At 37.4% G+C, this 20,544-nt stretch overlaps 1 protein-coding gene across 2 annotated transcripts in view; it reads left to right on the top strand.

Moving 5' to 3' along the window:
* The window catches only part of RAP1A (RAP1A, member of RAS oncogene family), an 81,565-nt gene extending 62,104 nt beyond the window's left edge, over positions 1-19,461 (top strand). For both annotated transcript variants that reach the window (XM_043876016.1, XM_043876017.1), the window contains exons 2-8: positions 1,238-1,321; positions 2,964-3,032; positions 5,027-5,083; positions 7,749-7,889; positions 9,838-9,981; positions 15,300-15,415; positions 18,769-19,461. In XM_043876016.1, coding sequence (XP_043731951.1) covers positions 1,265-1,321; positions 2,964-3,032; positions 5,027-5,083; positions 7,749-7,889; positions 9,838-9,981; positions 15,300-15,386 — 555 coding nt within the window. In that variant the 5' untranslated portion in view covers positions 1,238-1,264 and the 3' untranslated portion in view covers positions 15,387-15,415; positions 18,769-19,461. The remainder of the gene's footprint in view (positions 1-1,237; positions 1,322-2,963; positions 3,033-5,026; positions 5,084-7,748; positions 7,890-9,837; positions 9,982-15,299; positions 15,416-18,768) is intronic.
* The last annotated feature ends 1,083 nt before the right edge of the window (positions 19,462-20,544 follow it).

Genomic DNA, 20,544 nt, shown 5'->3' with positions numbered 1-20,544 from the left:
GAAACAGTGGCTAACTTTATTTTCTTGGGCTCCAAAATCACTGCAGATGGTGATTGCAGCCATGAAATTAAAAGATGCTTACTCCTTGGAAGGAAAGCTATGACCAACCTAGACAGCATATTAAAAAGCAGAGACATCACTTTGTCAACAAAGGTCCATCTAGCCAAGGCTATGGTTTTTCCAGTAGTCATGTATGGATGTGAGAGTTGGACTGTGAAGAAAGCTGAGCGCCGAAGAATTGATGCTTTTGAACTGTGGTGTTGGAGAAGACCCTTGAGAGTCCCTTGGACTGCAAGGAGATCCAACCAGTCCATCCTAAAGGAGATCAGTCCTGGGTGTTCATTGGAAGGACTGATGCTGAAACTGAAACTCCAATACTTTGGCCACCTGATGGGAAGAGCTGACTCATTTGAAAAGACCCTGATGCTGGGAAAGATTGAGGGCAAGAGGAGAAGGGGACAAAGAGGATAAGATGGTTGGATGGCATCACAGATGCCATCATCAATGGACATGGGTTTGGGTGAACTCTGGGAGTTGGTGATGGACAGGGAGGGCTGGCGTGCTGCAGTTCATGGGGTCGCAAAGAGTTATGCACAACTGAGCAACTGAACTGAACAGAGTATTTTTTGTACTCTAGGGTTTGTTTAGTGAAGTGAAAGTCATTCAGTCGTGTCCAACTCTGCGACCCCATGGACTGAACAGTCCGTGGAATTCTCCAGGCCAGAATACTGGAGTGGGTAGCCTTTCCCTTCTTCAGTTAGATCTTCTGAACCCTCCCAACCCAGGAATCAACCCAGGTCTCCCTCATTGTAGGCGGATTCCTTACCAGCTGAGTCACCAGGGAAGCCCTGGTTTGTTTGCTTCTGTACTAAAGGACGAATGGGAGAGCCCTGGTGGCTCAGCGGTGAGGAGTCTACCTGCCAGTGCAGGAGGCATGGGTTCGGTCTCTGGGAAATCCCATGGACAGAGGAGCCTGGCGGGCTGCATCCGTGGGGTCACAAAAGAGTCAAGCACAACTTAGCGACCAAACAACAAAACAAAAAAATATGAGGATTCTGGGATTTCCCATGAATTACCTATTTTTCAACAAAGAAGACCTCTGGCCAGAACTTTGGATAGTTTTCAGGAAAAACAAACAAACAAATGAAAATGAAAATCTCATGTTATTTTATGTAACAGTTGTATATTCTTAGGCTATTCTTATCATGTTTATTAATCTTTGACTTTTTTCTTTCAGATTGTCAGTATTTAAACAGACCACATCATGCGTGAGTACAAGCTAGTGGTCCTTGGTTCAGGAGGCGTGGGGAAGTCTGCTCTGGTAAGTTAGCCACCTAGCTATAATGAATTAATATAATACAAAAAGGACGTTCATATTTTCTTGCCTTACAATTTTTAGTCACTAAAGAGAAAAAGTGGCAGTGTTTTATATGCCTAGTATCTGGCTCACCAGGGGACACAGACTCATTCAGTAACCATGGATGTGTGTTTTTATGATGGTGGCTCTTCCTTCTTTCATTGACCAAATATTTATTAACTACCTATTATATGTCAGATGTTAGTGTTTGTGATTTAAAAGAAAGAAATTATTCTCGTTTCTAAGGAATTTACATTCTAATGGGGAAGACTGATCATTAAAGGTACCAGTGGAATAATTCCTATCCTACCCCACCCCAGACTTAAGTAGCATAAAGGTCATTTTTTGTACACATGCTGTATTTATTTATTATTTATTGAGCTTCTACAACATCAGACTCTAAAGTTACAACTGTGAACAAAATAGTCACAGTCTTCTTCATAGAGATAAGAAAGGAAGTTGGAGATATTACAAAAGAACAGACACTGTTTCTGCAAGGTTCAGTAAGTTACAAATAGCATATCAGTCACTTCCTTGGGAATAGAATTGGAAAAAGTGGTAATAGATAGGTTTAGTTATCATTACATATGCTTTTGTGTCTTTTACGTTTTTTCCTATGTCCATGAATTACCTTTTTAAAATAAATAAATTAATTAAAAATAGAAATCCTTAGGAATTATTGAGGTTGTCTAGGGAGGGACTAGAGAGAGAGAAGTCAGGACAGTGCTCTGAGCACCTCTCAGCCTTGAAAGAGTAGGTAGGATTGAAGGGTCCAAGATGGAGCAGTGTTTATCTCTGTACTTGGGGATAAAGAGGACCTTTACATGACTGCACAGAAGTCATAGCACAGAGGTTGCTGGTTGTGATCAAAGCAGCTTCAGTAAGGTGATGATGCCATAACATCCTGGGTGGATTGAAGAGTAAATGAGAGCTGAGGAGATGGAACCACAGTTATAGATAGTTGAAGCTGACTATATTCAAGTTGACCTATTTAGTTCAAGCTAAAATAGTGTATAAAATATTCCTCTGGCTAATTGAAGTGTGAATGACATTTGAATCTCAGCTGGCAGAAGAGGAAAATAACTACTTCTGGGGTGAATATGAAATGTGACTGTGATTATAAATTTAATAAACTCAATAAATTTTAATTCCCTCTTTTTTTTACCCCCCACAATTAGAAAGGTTGTTTCAAAACTTTTTCAAACTTATAACTTTTGCCTCTATCCTTTGAGGACATGAGATAAAAATTGCTATAGATATATAAAGGCAGGTAATAGGAAACACTGATAAATTTTCACATTTTAGTGAATGAGAATCCATGTCCTTATGTGTATCCTGGTTGTATTTTAAAGCTTAATATAGTAATTATTTTAAGGTGTAATGTCAACTGACAGTTTTTAACATGACCACCTCCCTTCATAAATATGCTCTTAATTATGAATGTGTTCTTATATGGAAGAACAATGATACTATATGTTTGCATGTTCACCCAGAGTTTTCACATAATTTCACTTAATCTTTACCACTTTGTGACATTAAATGACCTGTAAGAGGGGCTGGTTTTTCTTTTAAGTCCTTAACTTTTATCTGCTTTTTTTTTTTCTAGACAGTTCAATTTGTTCAGGGAATTTTTGTTGAAAAATATGACCCAACGATAGAAGATTCCTACAGAAAGGTAAAATGTGAAACTTGTATACACATGCTTACAAGTACCCATGGAATAGCTTTTTTGAAAATAGTTTTGAGAAATGATACAGATAGTCTATCTATTTTTAAAAGTTTCACCAAGATAGAATATTGCTTAACTATAGAGAGCTCTGTGTTCTTACTGATTGTTAATCTTTCTTTAATGTATGCATTTAATGATGGGAATTTTCTTAATGTAGAAAAATTGCATATAAATAAGTATATTTTTTAGGTATATTTTTAATTATTCTTTTTATGGACTAAAATTAAGATCACTTTATGCTTGAAGTTATACTGTGACTGAAAGTTATTTTTGTTTAGTTAAATAACTTCAAAAGTATTCCATCTTTAGACTTAAAAAATTCTATATTTGGATTCTGTATAATTCTATAAGGGTGGATACATGGCACTGTACATTTTTGCCCCAGCCCATGGAAAGCACAACACCAAGAGTAAAACTGCCAGCCATGGACTTGGCATGATAGTGTGTTGATGTCGGTAGGTTCATTGATGCTCCCACATGTACCTCTCTGATGTAGGCAGGATGCTGATACGGGTGAGGATAGCAAGGAGCAGGAAAGGGATATATGGGAGCTCTGTACTTTCTGCTCAGTTTTGCTGTGAACCAAAAACTACTCTCTGAAAAGTAACACTTATTTAAAAGGAAGATAAATTTTAATAGTTGGTCTTGACAAAAAGTGTTGCTTTATTTAATTATAAGACTAGCTAGAATTGTGGAGAACTTTCATGATTTTATTTCCCAAGTATGTTATGGGGTAGAAAAGACAGTGTTGTAAGAAAGCCTGCTAGGTGCCCCCATCCAAAAGATTAAATCTGCCTTTCAACAAATAAGAAAGGGCTGTATTGTCAGATGTTTTAGAATTTACCTTAAATAGTACTGTAACTCTTGCTGAATTAAATTCATTAAGTCTGTGAGGAGAGCAGTTTCATTATCAGCAAATTGGAAACAAAATTGTGATATATTGAGAAACCACAGACCTAATTCATTATTCATTGAACATGCCCCCTCACAGATTGTGCAGATTATTACCACATTAGTCCCATAAGTGGTGGAGTGTGAGTTTGTAGAACTGCTCATGGTCCTCTTCATCAATCCTTTATTTGACACAGAAGCAGTTTAAAATAGTCCTTAGGTTAACAAGTTTATTTTTAGAAGACAGTGTTGCATTACTGAAGTTTCCCCCAAATAAGTTGCTGGTTAAAGCTTCAACTATAAACGGAGATCTGTACCTTGAGTGCTGAAGCACTTTCCTTAATCCCGTATTTATTAAAAATTTTCCAAACCATTAATAGTTGGTAATTTCTTTTGGCCAGCTTTCTCCTCTTCTTTAAAACCCTGGGAAAATAGAATTTAGTACATAAAATTTCACCTTATGCACACAGCTTTTCCAAAGAAGTACCTTTTTGTTAAAGTCTTGAGAACTATGAGTTCAGTGTTATTGTGTTCCCTTTATCTCTTCAACTTAAATTTTCCTCTGTATTAAATTTGGGGCATATTTTAGTAAAACTTTGACGACTTGAATGTGATAAGTGGTCAGAGTTTTCTTTACCCCCAAATCTTGACTATATTTTGAGCTACCTGGTACTTTTGTGCCTTGTTTTGAATATAATATAAACATACATACTTTACGCTGTTTTTTTTTTTTCCTTTTAGAACTATACCTGTTTATTGCTGTTTTTCTTAAATTGCAGAATATGACCACTGCCTTCTAATAATAACAGAAATCAGTGTTCATATTTCAGTGGTCAGAAAAATACCTAAACTCAGCATTAAAAGTCCTGGTAGAATGTGTTTGAGACCTCCTATTCTTTATTATACTATCAAGTTAGGTCTCCACCAATACAGCAAACTGCTAGAGAAAGTCATAATAGAAACTTTGAGTGAAGAGATGGGAGGAAAACAGACTGACATTTTGATGTTACTCTTTTATTCTCCTCCACCCCCAACGCTGACCCCAACAGCAAGTTGAAGTAGACTGCCAACAGTGTATGCTGGAAATCCTGGATACAGCGGGGACGGTAAGAGGTTTCTCTCTCTCTCCCTTTTTCTGGTTAGATTTTAATTTGTAAACAGGCTTTTGTCACCTGATTGATTCCTCTGAGTAAAAACATTTGTTCTGATTAAGAACTTAAGTCTCTAAATGTAGAACTTCTTAAATTTTCTTATGTGCATTAAATTCTTTGATGTACTTAATGCCCACATTTCACTATTAAATTGTATGTTGAGTTCACCTACAGAATCTGTGTGTTGTTTCTTTTTTCTTGTATTGAGGTGAGGATTATGCTATTACTGCTCTTAAAAAAAAGGTATTCAAGGTGTTTTAAATCCAGAATTTTAGTTAAGATAGGTATTTCTCTGGGCTTAAATAAGACTGTCTCTTGATACCATGGTAATTCATTTATTTTAAAAATTGTTTTTGCTTTTTATTAGCACTTTAACATCTCAAGGGGCTGGTGATGGATAAGTGTTTTCTTTTCTTTTTTGGGGGATAAGTGTTTTCTAACAAAAATCTTTAGGATTATTTCAAGCCTCATTTTTCATATCTTCAAATGAGTATAATGATGATAGTACATTATAGGGTGCTTGTAATGATCAGAGGGGGCTTCCCTGGTGACTCAGTGATAAAGAATGCACCTGCCAATGCAGGAGACTCGGCTTTGGTTCTGGGTCGGGAAGATCCCCTGAAGAACTAAATGGCAACCCGCTCCAGTATTCTTGGCTGGGAAATCCTATGGACAGAGAACCTGGTGGGCTGCAATCCATGGGGTTGCGGAAGAGTTGGATGTGACTTAGCAACTAAACAACAACATTGATCAAATGAGATGGTGGCTATAAATCATTTGGCACAAAATACCTATAATATAGTTAATGAACTCTATGTATTTGCTTTTATTTTCATTATCTTCACTTGTCATTACCTTTTTAAGTTTTTAAATTAATTAATGATGTTTTATTCTGCCACAAAAAAATGCACACATTAAATGATTTTCTTTTTTTTCTCCATATGCATAGACTTTTCCTATTAGGCAATGCTCTAAAATGAATGGCATTCTTAAATGTTTTAAGTTGTTTTAAAATTCACAAATATCCCCCATTATAATTTTATAAATGGTCAGAAAGTTTCAGATCAAAAAACATGAGAAGACTGGAGCAATTAGAATGCGAATTATACCATATTTTTCTGTCCTTTTGTGAGAAAATGGATCTTTATTCCAACAGGAGCCCTGTATCAGCTGAATTGAGGTCTCTCCCTCTTGCCACTTTCCCCAACCCCCAATTTTCCTAGCTTCTGAATCAGCAATAATTCTCCTTTGTTTCCAAAGACCCCAACAGTTAAAAAACTTTAAAAAAAAACCTTTCTATTTCTTCCTTTCACAGCTTCCACAACTGTGAGGACATTCTTCTTCCTCTTGTCCAAATTAAGGAAGCTTTCCTCCACTGCAGAGATCCTCCCTTATTTTCTTAAATATCTTGTATTTCTCCCATCCTAACAGTCAGCACACTGTATTATAATTTTCTGTGTATTTGTCTATCCCCAGTGCCTTGCATAAAGGTTGGAAAGTAGTTGATGCTCATTAATCTTATTCTAGATCAGTTCTTTCTTTTTTAGGATTGCTTACTTTCTCCAACACTGCTTTAGTCCAAAGTGTTGGTGATTTTGGTATCCAAATACAATCTTTATGGGTAATATAGATGATTTAGTAGCTTGGCTTGTCAGTTTTTTAACTTCTACTGTGCTTCAGTCATTCATTCCCATGGTCTTTACCCTAGACAGTACGATAACCAATCACGTAATACCATCCTGAATTTCATTTTCAAGTGTCTTGCTCTTCACTCACCATCTCGTTTCTCCAGCTCACTTCCTTTCAAACCCATAAACTTCTCTGGAACCTGCAGTCTGTTTATTCTAACACCTTTGACTACCCCTCATATCCTCAAGCCCCTCTTTACATAGCCTCAAGCACATGGTCTGTCATTCAGAATATATCCCTCACATATATCCTCAGTTCCCTTGACTTTTTCAGCAACCTTTGATTCAGTAGATCATTATCCTTCTCTGAAAATTTTATTCATTTGACTTCCAGGAAACAATACTTGCTTGGTTTTCTCCCAGTATCATTCATTGTTTCTAAGTCTCCTTTCCTGATTTGGCTTCATCTCCCCAACCTGTTAATGTTGGAGGGCATCAGGGTTTACTCCTTCAACTTTTCTGAAAACACTACCTTGGAGATCATCTTCTGTAGCAACAAAATAATTTAATTAAAATCTGTATATATAAAAAAGTTATGTACAGTTTTTCTAAATCACACAAAAACAAATTAAAGTGAAGACTTCCCTGGTGGTCCAGTGGCTGAGACTCCACCCTTCCACTGCAGATAGCATGGGTTCAATCCCTGGTCAGGGAACTAAGACCCACATGCCACAGTAGCCCAGCCAAAAAAAAAAAAGTGGGTAATATTTCCCTTGTAATTCTACAGTTTATTGTTTTTAGTTAGGAGACAGGAACATTGACCTCAGGTTTTCCAGAAGCTGTGTATCATGTCTTAGGTTTCCTGTCACTGTAATATGTAATAAAGAATTCAGTAGCTAACTTATTCTGATTTAAATTGTTTCCATTTTATTGTTTCAATTCAGTACATTTAAGGAGTCATATTTATAATTTATTGCATGTTTTTATTATAGGAGCAATTTACAGCAATGAGGGATTTGTATATGAAGAACGGCCAAGGGTTTGCACTAGTATATTCTATTACTGCTCAGTCCACGTTTAATGACTTACAAGACCTGAGGGAACAGATTTTACGAGTTAAGGACACAGAAGATGTAAGTATTTCTCTCTCTATATAGAGTATGGCCGTCTCTCTGTGGCCAAATATAAAGTATACATTTTCTCTGTCAGCAAGGACTTGGAGGGTATCTACCTTGTGCCTAAAAGAGTCCTGGTAACCAAAAACAATTTTAAGCTTTCTAAATTTACCTACAGATAATATACTGAGAGGGCATCCCAAGTGGCTCAGTGGTAAAGAAACCACCTGCCAAGCAGGAGACACGGGTTCAGTCCCTGGGTCAGGAAGATCCCCTGGAGAAGGAAATGGCAAACCACTCAGGTATTCTTGCCTAGAAAATTGCATGGACAAAGGAGCCTGGCAGGCAACAGTCCATGGAGTTGCAAAACAGTCAGACACGACTTAGCAACTAAATACCAACAGATGTGCTGATGAGATGGTTAGAAATGAAGCCCATGAAATGAAGGACACGTATGTAAAGTTCTTTCTCCGCTGCACTTAGGACCCATCATGTGCTACATAGGTCACAAGTGTAGTGAAAAAAGAAGAGTCAAAGAATACTTGGTAGCAGAAGGGGGGGACTCAGGTTTTGCTTGGAAAGGTGACAGTTAGTTTATGTCAAAAACAGTGTTCAAGGAACATTATCAAGAACCGTAACGCTATGTTCCCATTTCTAAAATTCTGTCGGTACAGTTTTTACTTAGTTATTTCCTTTGAATTATGTTAAATATTTTAATTAACTGAGTTTTTATCATTTTATTTTTGTTTCAGATTTTTAATGTTAATTTTTTATTGTAAAATATACTGTTTTGGAATTCTTATCTGATGAATAACATTGTGCCTTTTTGCAAAGGTGAAATCTACATTTTACATGTTTGTCTCAGTTTTCAGTTACAGAGTTCCTTTTCAAAAGTTGTATAAGTTAGGATATAAAATTTCATATGTTATCTTCCTTTCTATTTCTGTGTGTTCTCACTCATTATTAATGGGAACACAGGCACCTGCTCAGCACCATAACTTTGGGTAATATTGTAGGCAGAAGGGATTTGCACCATATGACTCATGACCAACCATAACCTAATGAATAGTTCTCTTTCTTCCCATGACTAATTCATCTAAGAGAGTTCTCTTTTCATAGGCAATTACATGCACATCACTGAACTCTGATAATGTTAATCTCTTTATCTCATGTAATAAACTAAAGATTGAATCATAGATGAAGACATAGCTGCTCAGTGGCTTTATTTTTAGTCTTACTCTTCCTTCATGTCGCACCTAAGGTAGTTTTCAGATCTAGAAGTAACACTTATTACTGTGTTGGTTGTGCGATGTTTTTGACATTTGTTGGTCCTGTGAGTTGAGGCACTTACGACACACCCAGACCATTGAGTGTGTTCTTCTCTGTATTGCAGGCGTTTCCTTTTCCTTCATATTTTTCTGCTTGGAATTCAGCCATTAGCATGAGTCCACATGAGACTCATAATGTAATTAATTTATAATATAATATAATCATAATATAATTTTGGGATTATATTCTTAAAATAATTTTAGTAGATCAATGTGGTAGAATCTTGTCCATTTTTTTCTGTCTCTTCCCCTTTGATCTTCTCCCCAACACACATACATATACCTTTTTTAAAGCACTTGGTGAAGCTTATGGGCTTCCCTGATGGCTTAGACGGTGAAGAATCTGCCTGCAATGTGGAAGACCTAGGTTCAATCCCTGGGTTGGGAAGATCCCCTAGAGAAGGGAATGGCTCCCACTCCAGTATTCTGGCCTGGAAAATTCCAGGGACAGAGGAGCCTGGCAGGCTACAGTCCATGGGGTCGCAAAGAGTCTGACATGACTGAGCGACTTTCACTTTCACTTTTCTTTGGTGAACCTAATAGTCCTAACATATTTTAGTTGGTGGAGGGTAGTTGCTTGCTTATAAGTCGAGTAACAAGTACGTTAGTTGCTTATTATATGTTTTTTCCTTTCACAGGTTCCAATGATTTTGGTTGGCAATAAATGTGACCTGGAAGACGAGCGAGTAGTTGGCAAAGAACAGGGTCAGAATTTAGCAAGACAGTGGTGTAACTGTGCCTTTTTAGAATCTTCTGCAAAGTCAAAGATCAACGTTAATGAGGTAACCAACAGCTGTGAGGCAGCACAAATGAGTGCCTTTTTAATTTTCCCTTTTTTCAAGCTAACGGCCAAAAACAACTTTTTAAAAAGAAAAAGCAGTGTTCTTTTAAGCAATCTTCATCAGTTTATGGAAAACACTAAGTAATTCCTAGAAACTATATTCCTTCTCTGTATAAAATCACTTTGATGGCTATAATAAGAACACATATATTTACCTTGTTGCAAAGGGGAAGTTTAAGTTAAAGAAAGTGTTTTTTAAAGTCCTGCTCAGCCTCTAAGTGATACACCAGAAAGTGGTGTGTGAAAATTGGCACATCACCCTTGTCTTACAACAATTAACTATGCAGATGGGTGTAAATAGGTTGTAAAATTCAGTAGAAAAATACAAAAATCAAGGTAGTTACTATAACGAACTTAATGTTGTACAGAAAGACGTCATGTAATTTGAGTCCTGCTTTCCTTTGGTGTATGACTCAAAAGGAAGAATCTGTGTGAGTGGATGGATACAGAGCTATAATTCACTCTGTCTTTTAGGCCTGTTAGAGCAGGTGTACAAGGCTTTTTCTGTCCATGACTTAAGCATTCTGCTATCCTGAGAACACAGCTGGGGACAGGAATGCTTAACAAGTAAGCTTGTCTGCCTGAGTGTAAAGGGCCAATAGTTCACTGGATCCCTAAAAGATGAGTGCAGTTCCCAACCGCCACCACCACATCCAAGCAAAATGTTAAGAGCTTCCTTTGCTTTTGTTAATTTTAACATCAGGTTTTAAAACCAAAAAAAAAAAAAAAAGAAATAGACTTCTTTCCCTTCCTAGTAGAGCAAAAGTTCTCATTTGCCAGTGTGCTTGCCATTTATTTTTAGGACTTCCCTGGTGGCTCAGACGGTAAAAGCATCTACCTGCAATGCGGGAGACCCGGGTTTGATCCCTGGGTCAGGAAAATTCTCTGGAGAAGGAAATGGCAACCCACTCCAATACTCTTGCCTGGAAAAGCCATGGACGGAGGAGCCTGGTAGGCTACAGTCCATGGGGTCACAAAGAGTCGGACACGACTGAGCGACTTCACTTTGACTTTCTTTTGCCCTTTATAGGATCACAGGTAGTCAGTCAGCGAGTTCAACAGCCACATAGGTGAAAGTTAAGGCTGGGTTAGGCCATCAGAGGCTTCTGTGTGTTTTCGCTTGCCATTCCTCTCCGGCCTTTGGTCCTTTCAGTCTCTTTTTCTTGACTGATATTATGGTTGTAGACAGTGACCAAATTATTTTAAACATCTGGCATGAAAAAAATTTAAGCTTGCTACACATCCTCTGTTTTACAAAAATAAAGAATGTCAAAGCTTGCCTTTCAGGTAAAACCAGCTTAAATAAATACATAAAAATAAGAAATTCACAGATTTTATTTATTCAGTGAGTATTCATCGTGTTCCTTTGTGCCTGGCCCTGTGTTAGGCACCAGTAACACTCATCTGGACAGACACTGGTCATGCCCTGAATAAGTTTACATACCAGTGAAGGGGAAGTTCTGCTGTGATCTTCAACAACGCTTACTTCTAATTCACTGCCACGTAATGAAAGGAAGTGTGAAATGCTTCCAGTTTCAGCTTTCTCTGTTGTAGAATTAGATGTTATCTTGAAAAACATGGCTAATCATAATTTTAATTTTTGGTTTAGTCTTACTCTTTGAGAATTATCTCAAAGAGATAACTTTGAGATAATGCACATTAAGATTGATAGATGAGCTTGGCTAAGGAAATGGTAGTGTCAGGTCACCATCTGCAACATGACTGGATCTAGTTCCTTAGAGATCTAGTTCCTGCATCCCTGTGGTCACCCTCACTGGTACCCCCCACAGATTTCTTAGGGCGCGGCTAGAGCTGAGCTGGGCCAGGGTCCAGGGACCAGAGGGGACACGAGGCATTCCTTACCTTTCAAGCATTACCTGTTTGTGGGAACTTACGTGCTGCTAAGCCTCCCTCTGGGATGGCCTCCCTCCCTCAGAGGCCTGCTGCATTGGAAACCAGTAGCCTCACTGAAGTCAACTGTTGACATGCATGTTTTTAAAATAAAAATAGAAAAATTATACAACAAAGTGAAACACATTAGCTGTTTAAGGCTCTTTATTCTTTTGGAAAACATACAAATGTCATGCTAAAAATTCTTGAGAGTATAATAACTTGTTTCTTTTAATATTTCTATCTTGATAGCCTGATAATCCAACTATAGAGTTTTACGGGTAGTTAATAGTTTCTCAGACAGCTAATACCTTGGAAATACATATGTGATTTCTGAGTGCCAGAAGATAGAAGGATCCTACTTTAACACAGTTCAGCTCTTGGGCTCAAGTTTGAGGTCATACAGGGACATCCTGCTTAACTAAATTGCCCTCTTCAATTCTCTACTGTCTATATCGTAGAATATATAATATATAATTTTTTAAAACTTGTTCACATCATTTTGTGAACAAATTGTGTTCTGAAAGTAGTACATAGCTGTATCAGAATCACATCAGTCTTAATCAGCAATTAATTGTTCTTTGCTGATGCTAGAATAATAATTGGAATCAAGACATCCCAATTGAGGAATGACAGAGGGATTAAGAAACTATTCTGTGTTCCCCTTAGATTTTTCTGTAGTTCAGAAAGATGAGGAAGAGTCTAGGCTGAGGACTTTCAGCATATCTAACCAAATAACCATAGTTTGAACTTGCCGTCATCACTGAACCAGCTGCTACTGTGAGGTCGGCACCATTTGCCAAAGAAATCTTTGAGGATAATACAACAAAACTAGTTATCATTTTGTCTAGTACCGGAAACCCAGACTGGCTAGCATGAAGAAATGTGGTTTTGATTAATTTACTATTTTAGTTTATCCTTTTGTTATTTTTCACTTTATAGCTTATGTATTAAAGCTGAGGAACTAATGAGATTTTGTTTATGGCTATGCATATTAGGCATAATAATAAGTATGGGCTTCCCTTGTGGCTCAGCTGATAAAGAATCCGCCTGTGATGCGGGAGACCTGGCTTCAATCCCTGGGTTGGGAAGATCCCCTGGAGAAGGGAAAGGCTACCCACTCCAGTATTCTGGCCTGGAGAATTCCATGGGCTGTAAAGTCCATGGGGTCTCAAAGAATGGGACATGACTAAGCAACTTTCACTATGCATATTAAGTTCTTAGAGGGTTTTGGAGTTGTGAAACAGAAACTACCATTTTGTTAATAAACTCTTATGTTTTCAGCTTTCTTAGAAATAATAGAATTAAATGGTTTGAAGAAAATAGAACTGAGTAGGATGGGCCAGAAGGAAAAGAATATAAATGAAGCACTTTTATAGCTTTGAATAAATTGTTTGGTAGTGGTACCCCCCCTCAACAATTAATTTAGGCTTGTGATCTTGGGACCATTAATTTTTAAAAAATTTATAGTACAGTTGCTGTATGGGCTTCCTTGGTGGCTCAGACGGTAAAGTGTCTGCCTGCAATGTAGGAGACATGAAGGGAACGGCAATCCACTCCAGTATGCTTGCCTAGAGAATTCCGTGGACAAAGGAGCCTGGTGGACTCCAGTCCATGAGGTTGCAGAGTTGGACATGACTGAGCAGCTGACACTTTAATTTTCACCTAGTTGCTGTACAAAATTGGGCTTCCCAGATGGAGGAGTACTAAAGAATCCACCTGCCAGTGCAGGAGACACAAGAATGTGGGTTCACTCTCTGGGTCAGGAAGAACCCTGGAATAGGAAATGGCAACCCAGTGCAGTATTCTTGCCTGGAAAATCCCATGGAGAGAGAAGCTTGGTTGAGCTGGTCCACGGGATCACACAGAGTCAGACATGACAGCGACTGAGCATGCTCGCTGTACAATATTATATTTTATAGGTGTATGGTGTAGTGATTCATAATTTTTAAAGGTTATACTCCAGTATAGTTATAAAATATTGGCTATATTCTCTGTGTTGTATGATAAATCCTTATAGCATACCTAATAGTTTGTACCTCTTAACCCCCTACCCCCATATTGCCCCTCCCAGCTTCTTTTCTTCATGGGTAACAACTAGTTTGTTCTCTGCACCCGAGTCTGCTTTTTTGTTGTATTCACTAGCTGTATTTTTTAAATTCCACATGTAAGTGATATTACCCAATATCTGTCTTCTCTGGCTGACTTATTTCATTTAGCCTAATGCCCTCGAAGTCCATACATATTGTTGTAAATGGCAAAATTTAATTATTCTTTGTGATGAGTAGTGGGCTTCCCTGGTGGCTCAGAAGGTAAAAGAATCTGCCTGCAGTGTGGGAGACCTGAGTTTGATCCCTGGGTTGGGAAGATCCCCTGGAGGAGGGCATGTCAACCCACTCCAGTATTCTTGCCTGGAGAATCCCCATGGACAGAGGAGCTTGGCAGGCTGCAGTCTGTGGGGTCACAAAGAGTCAGACACGACTGAGCGACTAAGCCCATGATGAATAGTATTCCATTGTATATGTACACCACATCTTTATCCATTCATCTGTTAGTAGACACTTCCATATCTTGCACTTGTAAATAATGCTGCTGTGAACATTGGTGGGTATGTATCTTTTCAAATTAGTGTTTTTCATTTTGGATATGTGCCCAGGAGTGGAATTGCTGGGTCATATGATAGTTCTGTTTTTAGTTTTTTATGAAACCTCTATACTGTTTTCCAGAGTGGCTGCACCAATTTACATTCCCACCAACAATATATGAGAGTTCCCTTTTCTTTACATCCTCACCAGCATTTGTTATCTGTATTCTTTTTGATGCTTGCCATTCTGACAGATTGGAGGTAGTGTCTCATTGCCGTTTTGATTTGCATTTCCTTGTGATTAGCAATGTTGCACATCTTTTTATGTGCCTGTTGGCCATCTGCATTTCCTCTTTCAAAAAATATACACTTGGCAGAATATCACTAATTGGTGTATATGGGTGAAGAAAATACTTAAATTCTTGGTACTAATCTTGCACCTTTTCTGTAAGTTTGAAATTTTTAAAAAATAAAGCAAGTATAATTAGGTTTGTGAAGCATAGAAGATTCCGTGAAGAATGTGACTTCTCTTATTTCTTCACTACTAATTATTTTTATTAACTTGTTATTGAATATCTAAGAGCAAATGTATTTCTCTCATTGTCAATAGATAAGTCCTGCTTTACCCTGACTGAAAATCAGCTGGAGCATCTGAGACCTGCTGTTAAAGCGGCAAAATACAGACCTGAAAGCAGACTAATATTTAACAGAATCAAGATTGTTTTGTGGGAAAAGGTCTCAAATATTGGTTGAATAAGTACTACTTTTTTCTTGCTTTTATTTAGATATTTTATGACCTGGTCAGACAGATAAATAGAAAAACACCAGTGGAAAAGAAGAAGCCTAAAAAGAAATCGTGTCTGCTGCTCTAGACCCACAGTAAGCAGCAGCTCTGAGCCAGGTAAGGTGCTAAAAGCAGAACAAACGCCTTTCTCATCCTCTTAGGTTGGGCTTTCCCCAACATTAACCACTTCCCACTTCACCTATTGGGGTATTTCCAGGCTTCTGTAATTTTTAAATGTGTTATATAACTTGTAGATATGTTCATCTGTTGGAAAATTTGTCTTTTTCTCAATGAGGTTCTAGGCTGTCTGAGGGAGGGCGAGAATCATGTCTGTTTTGCTCCAGAGGATCCCCCAGTACCTAGTAGAGAGTGTATTAAAAAATAGTGGTTGAATGAATAGAAAGCCTTCCAAGTTCACACCCAAATTCATACTGAATTGAAGTGAAACAGTGGTTCATCTGGGGAAAAAGTGAGTTTTGCCTCTCTTTGAATTAAGCAGAAACAAAAGCATGTAATGTGCTATTTTGTGTCTGGCTTGTTTCATTAAAAAATGTTTCTAAGACTAATCCTTAATGCATATAGCAGTAGTTTATTTTTATTGTATGACTACACTAGCAGTATATTTATGTATTCTGCTATTGATGGACATTTGAGTTCTTTTCAGGAACGAGTATGATTCCTGTGCACTTTCTTGTACAAGTCTTTATGCACATATACATGTATGCATATGCATTTCTGTATGTAGGAATTGAATGACCAGACAGTACACTGTATATGTGGTTAGCTTTAGTGGAAACTGTTAAGAAGTTTTTCAAAGTAGTTGTACCAGTTTACACCTGGACTAGCAGTTTACGAATTCCACATCCTTCCCAAATTTGGTATTGCCAGTTTTTGTAACTTGAGCAATTCTGCTGGGTGTGGCGGTATGTCAGTGTAGTTTTAGTAGTCATTTCCTCTCAGGTATGGGTTGACTTCTTTCAAATGTTTTTTCTGTAGGTCTCTGGAGAAGGAAATGGCAATCCACTCCAGTACTCTTTCTTGCCTGGAAAATCCCATGGTTGGAGGAGCCTAGTAGACTGCAGTCCATGGGGTCACACAGAGTCGGACACGACTGAGCGACTTCACTTTCACTTTTCACTTTCATGCATTGGAGGAGGAAATGGCAACCCACTCCAGTGTTCTTGCCTGGAGAATCCCAGGGACGGGGGAGCCTGGTGGGCTGCCGTCTATGGGGTCGCACAGAGTCGGACACGACTGAAGCGACTTAGCAGCAGCAGCAACAGCAGCATGGGTTGACTTCTTTCAAATGTTTCTTCTGTAGGTCTCTTAAGTAGTAGTTGACTTTAAGTAGCACTTAAGTTTTCGTTAAGTGAACCCATTGGAGAGAAATTCGTGGCAGCATTGAAGCTGCCTGTCAAGTGAGAAACCAGGCTGTGTGGGGCCATTTATTTGTTTTTCTTTAATTATATACCTAAATCCCCTGAACAGTTTCTGCTTGTGTTCATCAACTCTGTAAACATTCAGTTCAGTTCAGTAGCTCAGTCATATCTGACTCTTTGCGACCCCATGGACTGCAGCACACCAGGCCTCCCTCTCTATCACGAATTCCTGGAGTTTACTCAAACTCATGTCCATACCATGAAAGAATATTTTCATGAAGTGGGTTTATGATGTAATTTGATGCTAATTATGGGACTGTTACTAAACTTGGTCCACTTAGAGGGAAGTCAGTTGCTCCCCACTTGAGAGTTGGCTGTGCTAACTCTTGTAAGTCCCTTGGGTCCATTTAGTAGATTACCTCTTCCAGAGCACCAAATTAACTAATGTGCTTCCTTAGAGATAGGAACGAATCTCTCTTAGGGGAAACAACCGAGTCATTATGCCCCCTTTTGAAATAAAGTAGAGGGAAAGCAGAAAAGTTCTTAGGTTTCCTCTGGTAGTCAGACTTTGGAAAAACAGCTTCTGGCCACATGGTTACTTTAGGCTTTTAGTGAAATCTTGAGTCAGTAACTATGAATCATCAGCTCTCTGAAGAGGACTGTTGATAAAATTGCTGGTATTTGTGTTTCTTTAGGTAAGGGTACAAAGGTAAAAAGAAAAGAGAACTCCAGTTCCTATTCTGAAATGTATTTAACTCTTTTATAAGTTAGTTGACTGACTCATTTTTATCATTATCTTAGCTGACTCTCACTGAATTTCCAGTTCTGTGAAAGTGTCCTTTTAGCTTATGTTTCAAGGAAGAGGTGCCATCTTCTGGCCTCTTGTGAATATTCATTCATACACACTATAGTGTATTACTATGAGTTTTACCTTAGAGAAAAGACTTAAATCTAGAAATAAGACTTTCATCCTGGTTGCATAAATTCTTAGACTCTGATAGGTAATTCAGCCTTCAATATATTTAATGTTACCCAGGACCTCTGTGCCTATTTGATAATACCAAATAGTAGTAGTCACTTAGTAATCAGAATACTTTGTAGAGCTTTTTGCTGTGATTACAGGTTTGAAGTGCCATGTTGATCCCATTTAAAAGGTACTGAGATACAGAATAAATTTAAACAGCAACTAAGTGTTTTTAGAAAGAGTATGTGAACCTTAAGGGCAGCTTATCTACCCTTAGCCGTTAGGCAAAATCATATTGAAACATGTTAGTCTGTTTCTAATATGTCCTACTTTTGAAAACAGAGGAAAGAAATTCGTCTTCAGGAAATTACTCCTTTAACCTAATTCTTTTCTGCTGAATAGTAAATCTTACTTTGAATTTTCTGCCCTTGAAAACAGGCATCAGCTATTTCTGTATCATGTCTTTTTGACCTAGCCTAAATTGGAAGAGGTAACCCTGATATGGAGTTCCCTGGTACCTCAGATGGTAAAGAATCTGCCTGCAATGCAGGATACCCAGGTTCAGTCCTTGGGTTGGGAAGATCGCCTGGAGAAGGGAATGGCTATACACTCCATACCCACTCCAGTATTCTTGCCTAGAGAATTCCATGGACAGAGGAATCTGACAGGCTACCATCCCTGGGGTCTCAAAGAAATGGACATGACTGAACGGCTAACACTTAATAATACTTACAACCCTAATATAATAATCATAAAATGGTTGAATTAAAGATTTTTCCATGGAAAGTTGATGCAGGCGTGAGTTGTTTTCTTAGTAGAAAAGGAACTTTTAAAAATAAGGTGATAATGGGGTAGAAATCTTCACTGTTTTCCTCTATACAGTCAGGACTGCCGGATATATTGTGAAACACTAAATACAATAAAACTATTTTTAAAAAACATTTTAAAAGAGAGTTTAAAATAACCTTGTTACTATATCTGTTTAATATATTTAGTTATCTAATGATCAGCTAAAATAATTTCTTTCTATAATATTAGATATCTATTTACTATCATTTTCTGACATTAAGAGATTAAACATATATATATATATATATATATATATCTGTATCTATTCAATGTTCTAGATTACAGGAATGAAGAACTGTTGCCTAATTGGAAAGTGCCAGCATTCCAGACTTCAAAAAATAAATCTGAAGAGGCTTCTCCTGTTTTATATATTATGTGAAGAATTTAGATCTTATATTGGTTTGCACAAGTTCCCTGGAGAAAAGAATTGCTCTGTGTATATCTCTTGGAAAATAAGACAATAGTATTTCTCCTTTGCAATAGCAGTTATAACAGATGTGAAAATAAATATACTTGACTCTAATATGATTATACAAAAGAGCATGGATGCATTTCAAATGTTAGATATTGCTACTATAATCAAATGATTTCATATTGACCTTTTTATCATGTTTCCTCCCTGTCAAGCACTAAAAAGTTGAACCATTATACTTTATATCTGTAATGGTATAGATTATGAAAATTTCCCCTCAAACTCATTGCAGCAGATAACTTTTTTGAGTCATTGACTTCATTTTATATTTAAAAAATTATGAAATATCATTCTGTCATTATATTCTAATTAAAATTGTTTGTGCATAATGCTTTGGAAAAAATGGGTCTTTTATAGGGAAAAAACTGGGATACTGATTTCTATGGCTTTCAAAGCTAAAATATATAATATACTAAACCAACTCTAATATTGCTTCTTGTGTTTTACTGTCAGATTAAATTACAGCTTTTATGGATGATTAAATTTTAGTACATTTTCATTTGGTTTGTGTGTTTTTGTTATTGTTTATAGATTTAAGGCCTTTATTTTATAATGATCACATTGTTTTAAATGCAGCAGTAGCTCCTTTCTGACTGGTACCTGCAGAGCACTTGGCTTTAAACCCCTAAGTAAATGGTGATTTCTCTATGAGCAGACCTCGCACTTTCTGTTCTATATATATTTATTCCTATTATACAGTAAAATACATCATACTACATACAATAGTTTTGTATATTCTCTCTTGATCTTAAAGATTGTATCTTATTGAATAAAATATCCCACTGTGTATTATTTTTATATGTAAAAAGATAAGTTTAACACTGTATCAGGGTTTAACTTTTACTATTTCCAGTCTTCCCCAGCTTGTAATTTCATCAAGGAAATCCTTTTGCCATTGTTAATTTGTTGAGTGTAAGTCCACCATGAAATGTTATGTAAAATTTTCAGATTTGCTTTATAGTATTGTAGACTGAAGTATCTAAGAGAAGTGGGTGAAAGTGAAAAAGCATATAAAGGATATGTCAGTTGCTTTTTCTTCAACTGTGCAAGAAGTAGCATAGTGGTGGTCATGTGGAAAAGGTTGCTAAGTTAAAATTTTAGCTGGCTGTATAGTGGTGCTTTTCTTTTCCTTCCCAGTTTTTTTCCATTTTTTACAGAAATTGGGGCTTAAGTAGATCATGGACCTAGAGTGGTATGACTTATGTATGCCATGAAGTAGAGCGAAACAGCTCATTAGCCACTTAAGTACTGGAGAAGGAAAGAAGCTTGGGAAACCCTGTGCCTTGTTACTGAATATCAAGGAGACCAGTCCTAGAAAGTCTAAATCATTGCTCAGGGATCTAGACGCTGTCTCATTGCAACTGGGTGTGAAGTAGTGTTCACGCCTTGCTGAGACTTTCCAGGAGTGTGGTCAGCCCCATCAGTTACTAAATTGACATTTAAAGATCAGATTTCAAATGTAAGTTCTGACCAACCTGAGAAAATGTTAAAATATTGTAAAAAAAATTTTTGGAAATTGTATTCTTTTAAGTTTCTAATAAACTTAGTTACCTAATACTTACCTTCTGCTGATCCAGTTATA

This window comes from Cervus elaphus, chromosome 20 (assembly GCF_910594005.1).
Source record: "Cervus elaphus chromosome 20, mCerEla1.1, whole genome shotgun sequence".
Classification (NCBI taxonomy): Eukaryota; Metazoa; Chordata; class Mammalia; order Artiodactyla; family Cervidae; genus Cervus; species Cervus elaphus.
The sequence above is the reverse complement of the archived record's forward strand: the minus strand, read 5'-3'. Positions and strand labels throughout refer to the sequence as shown.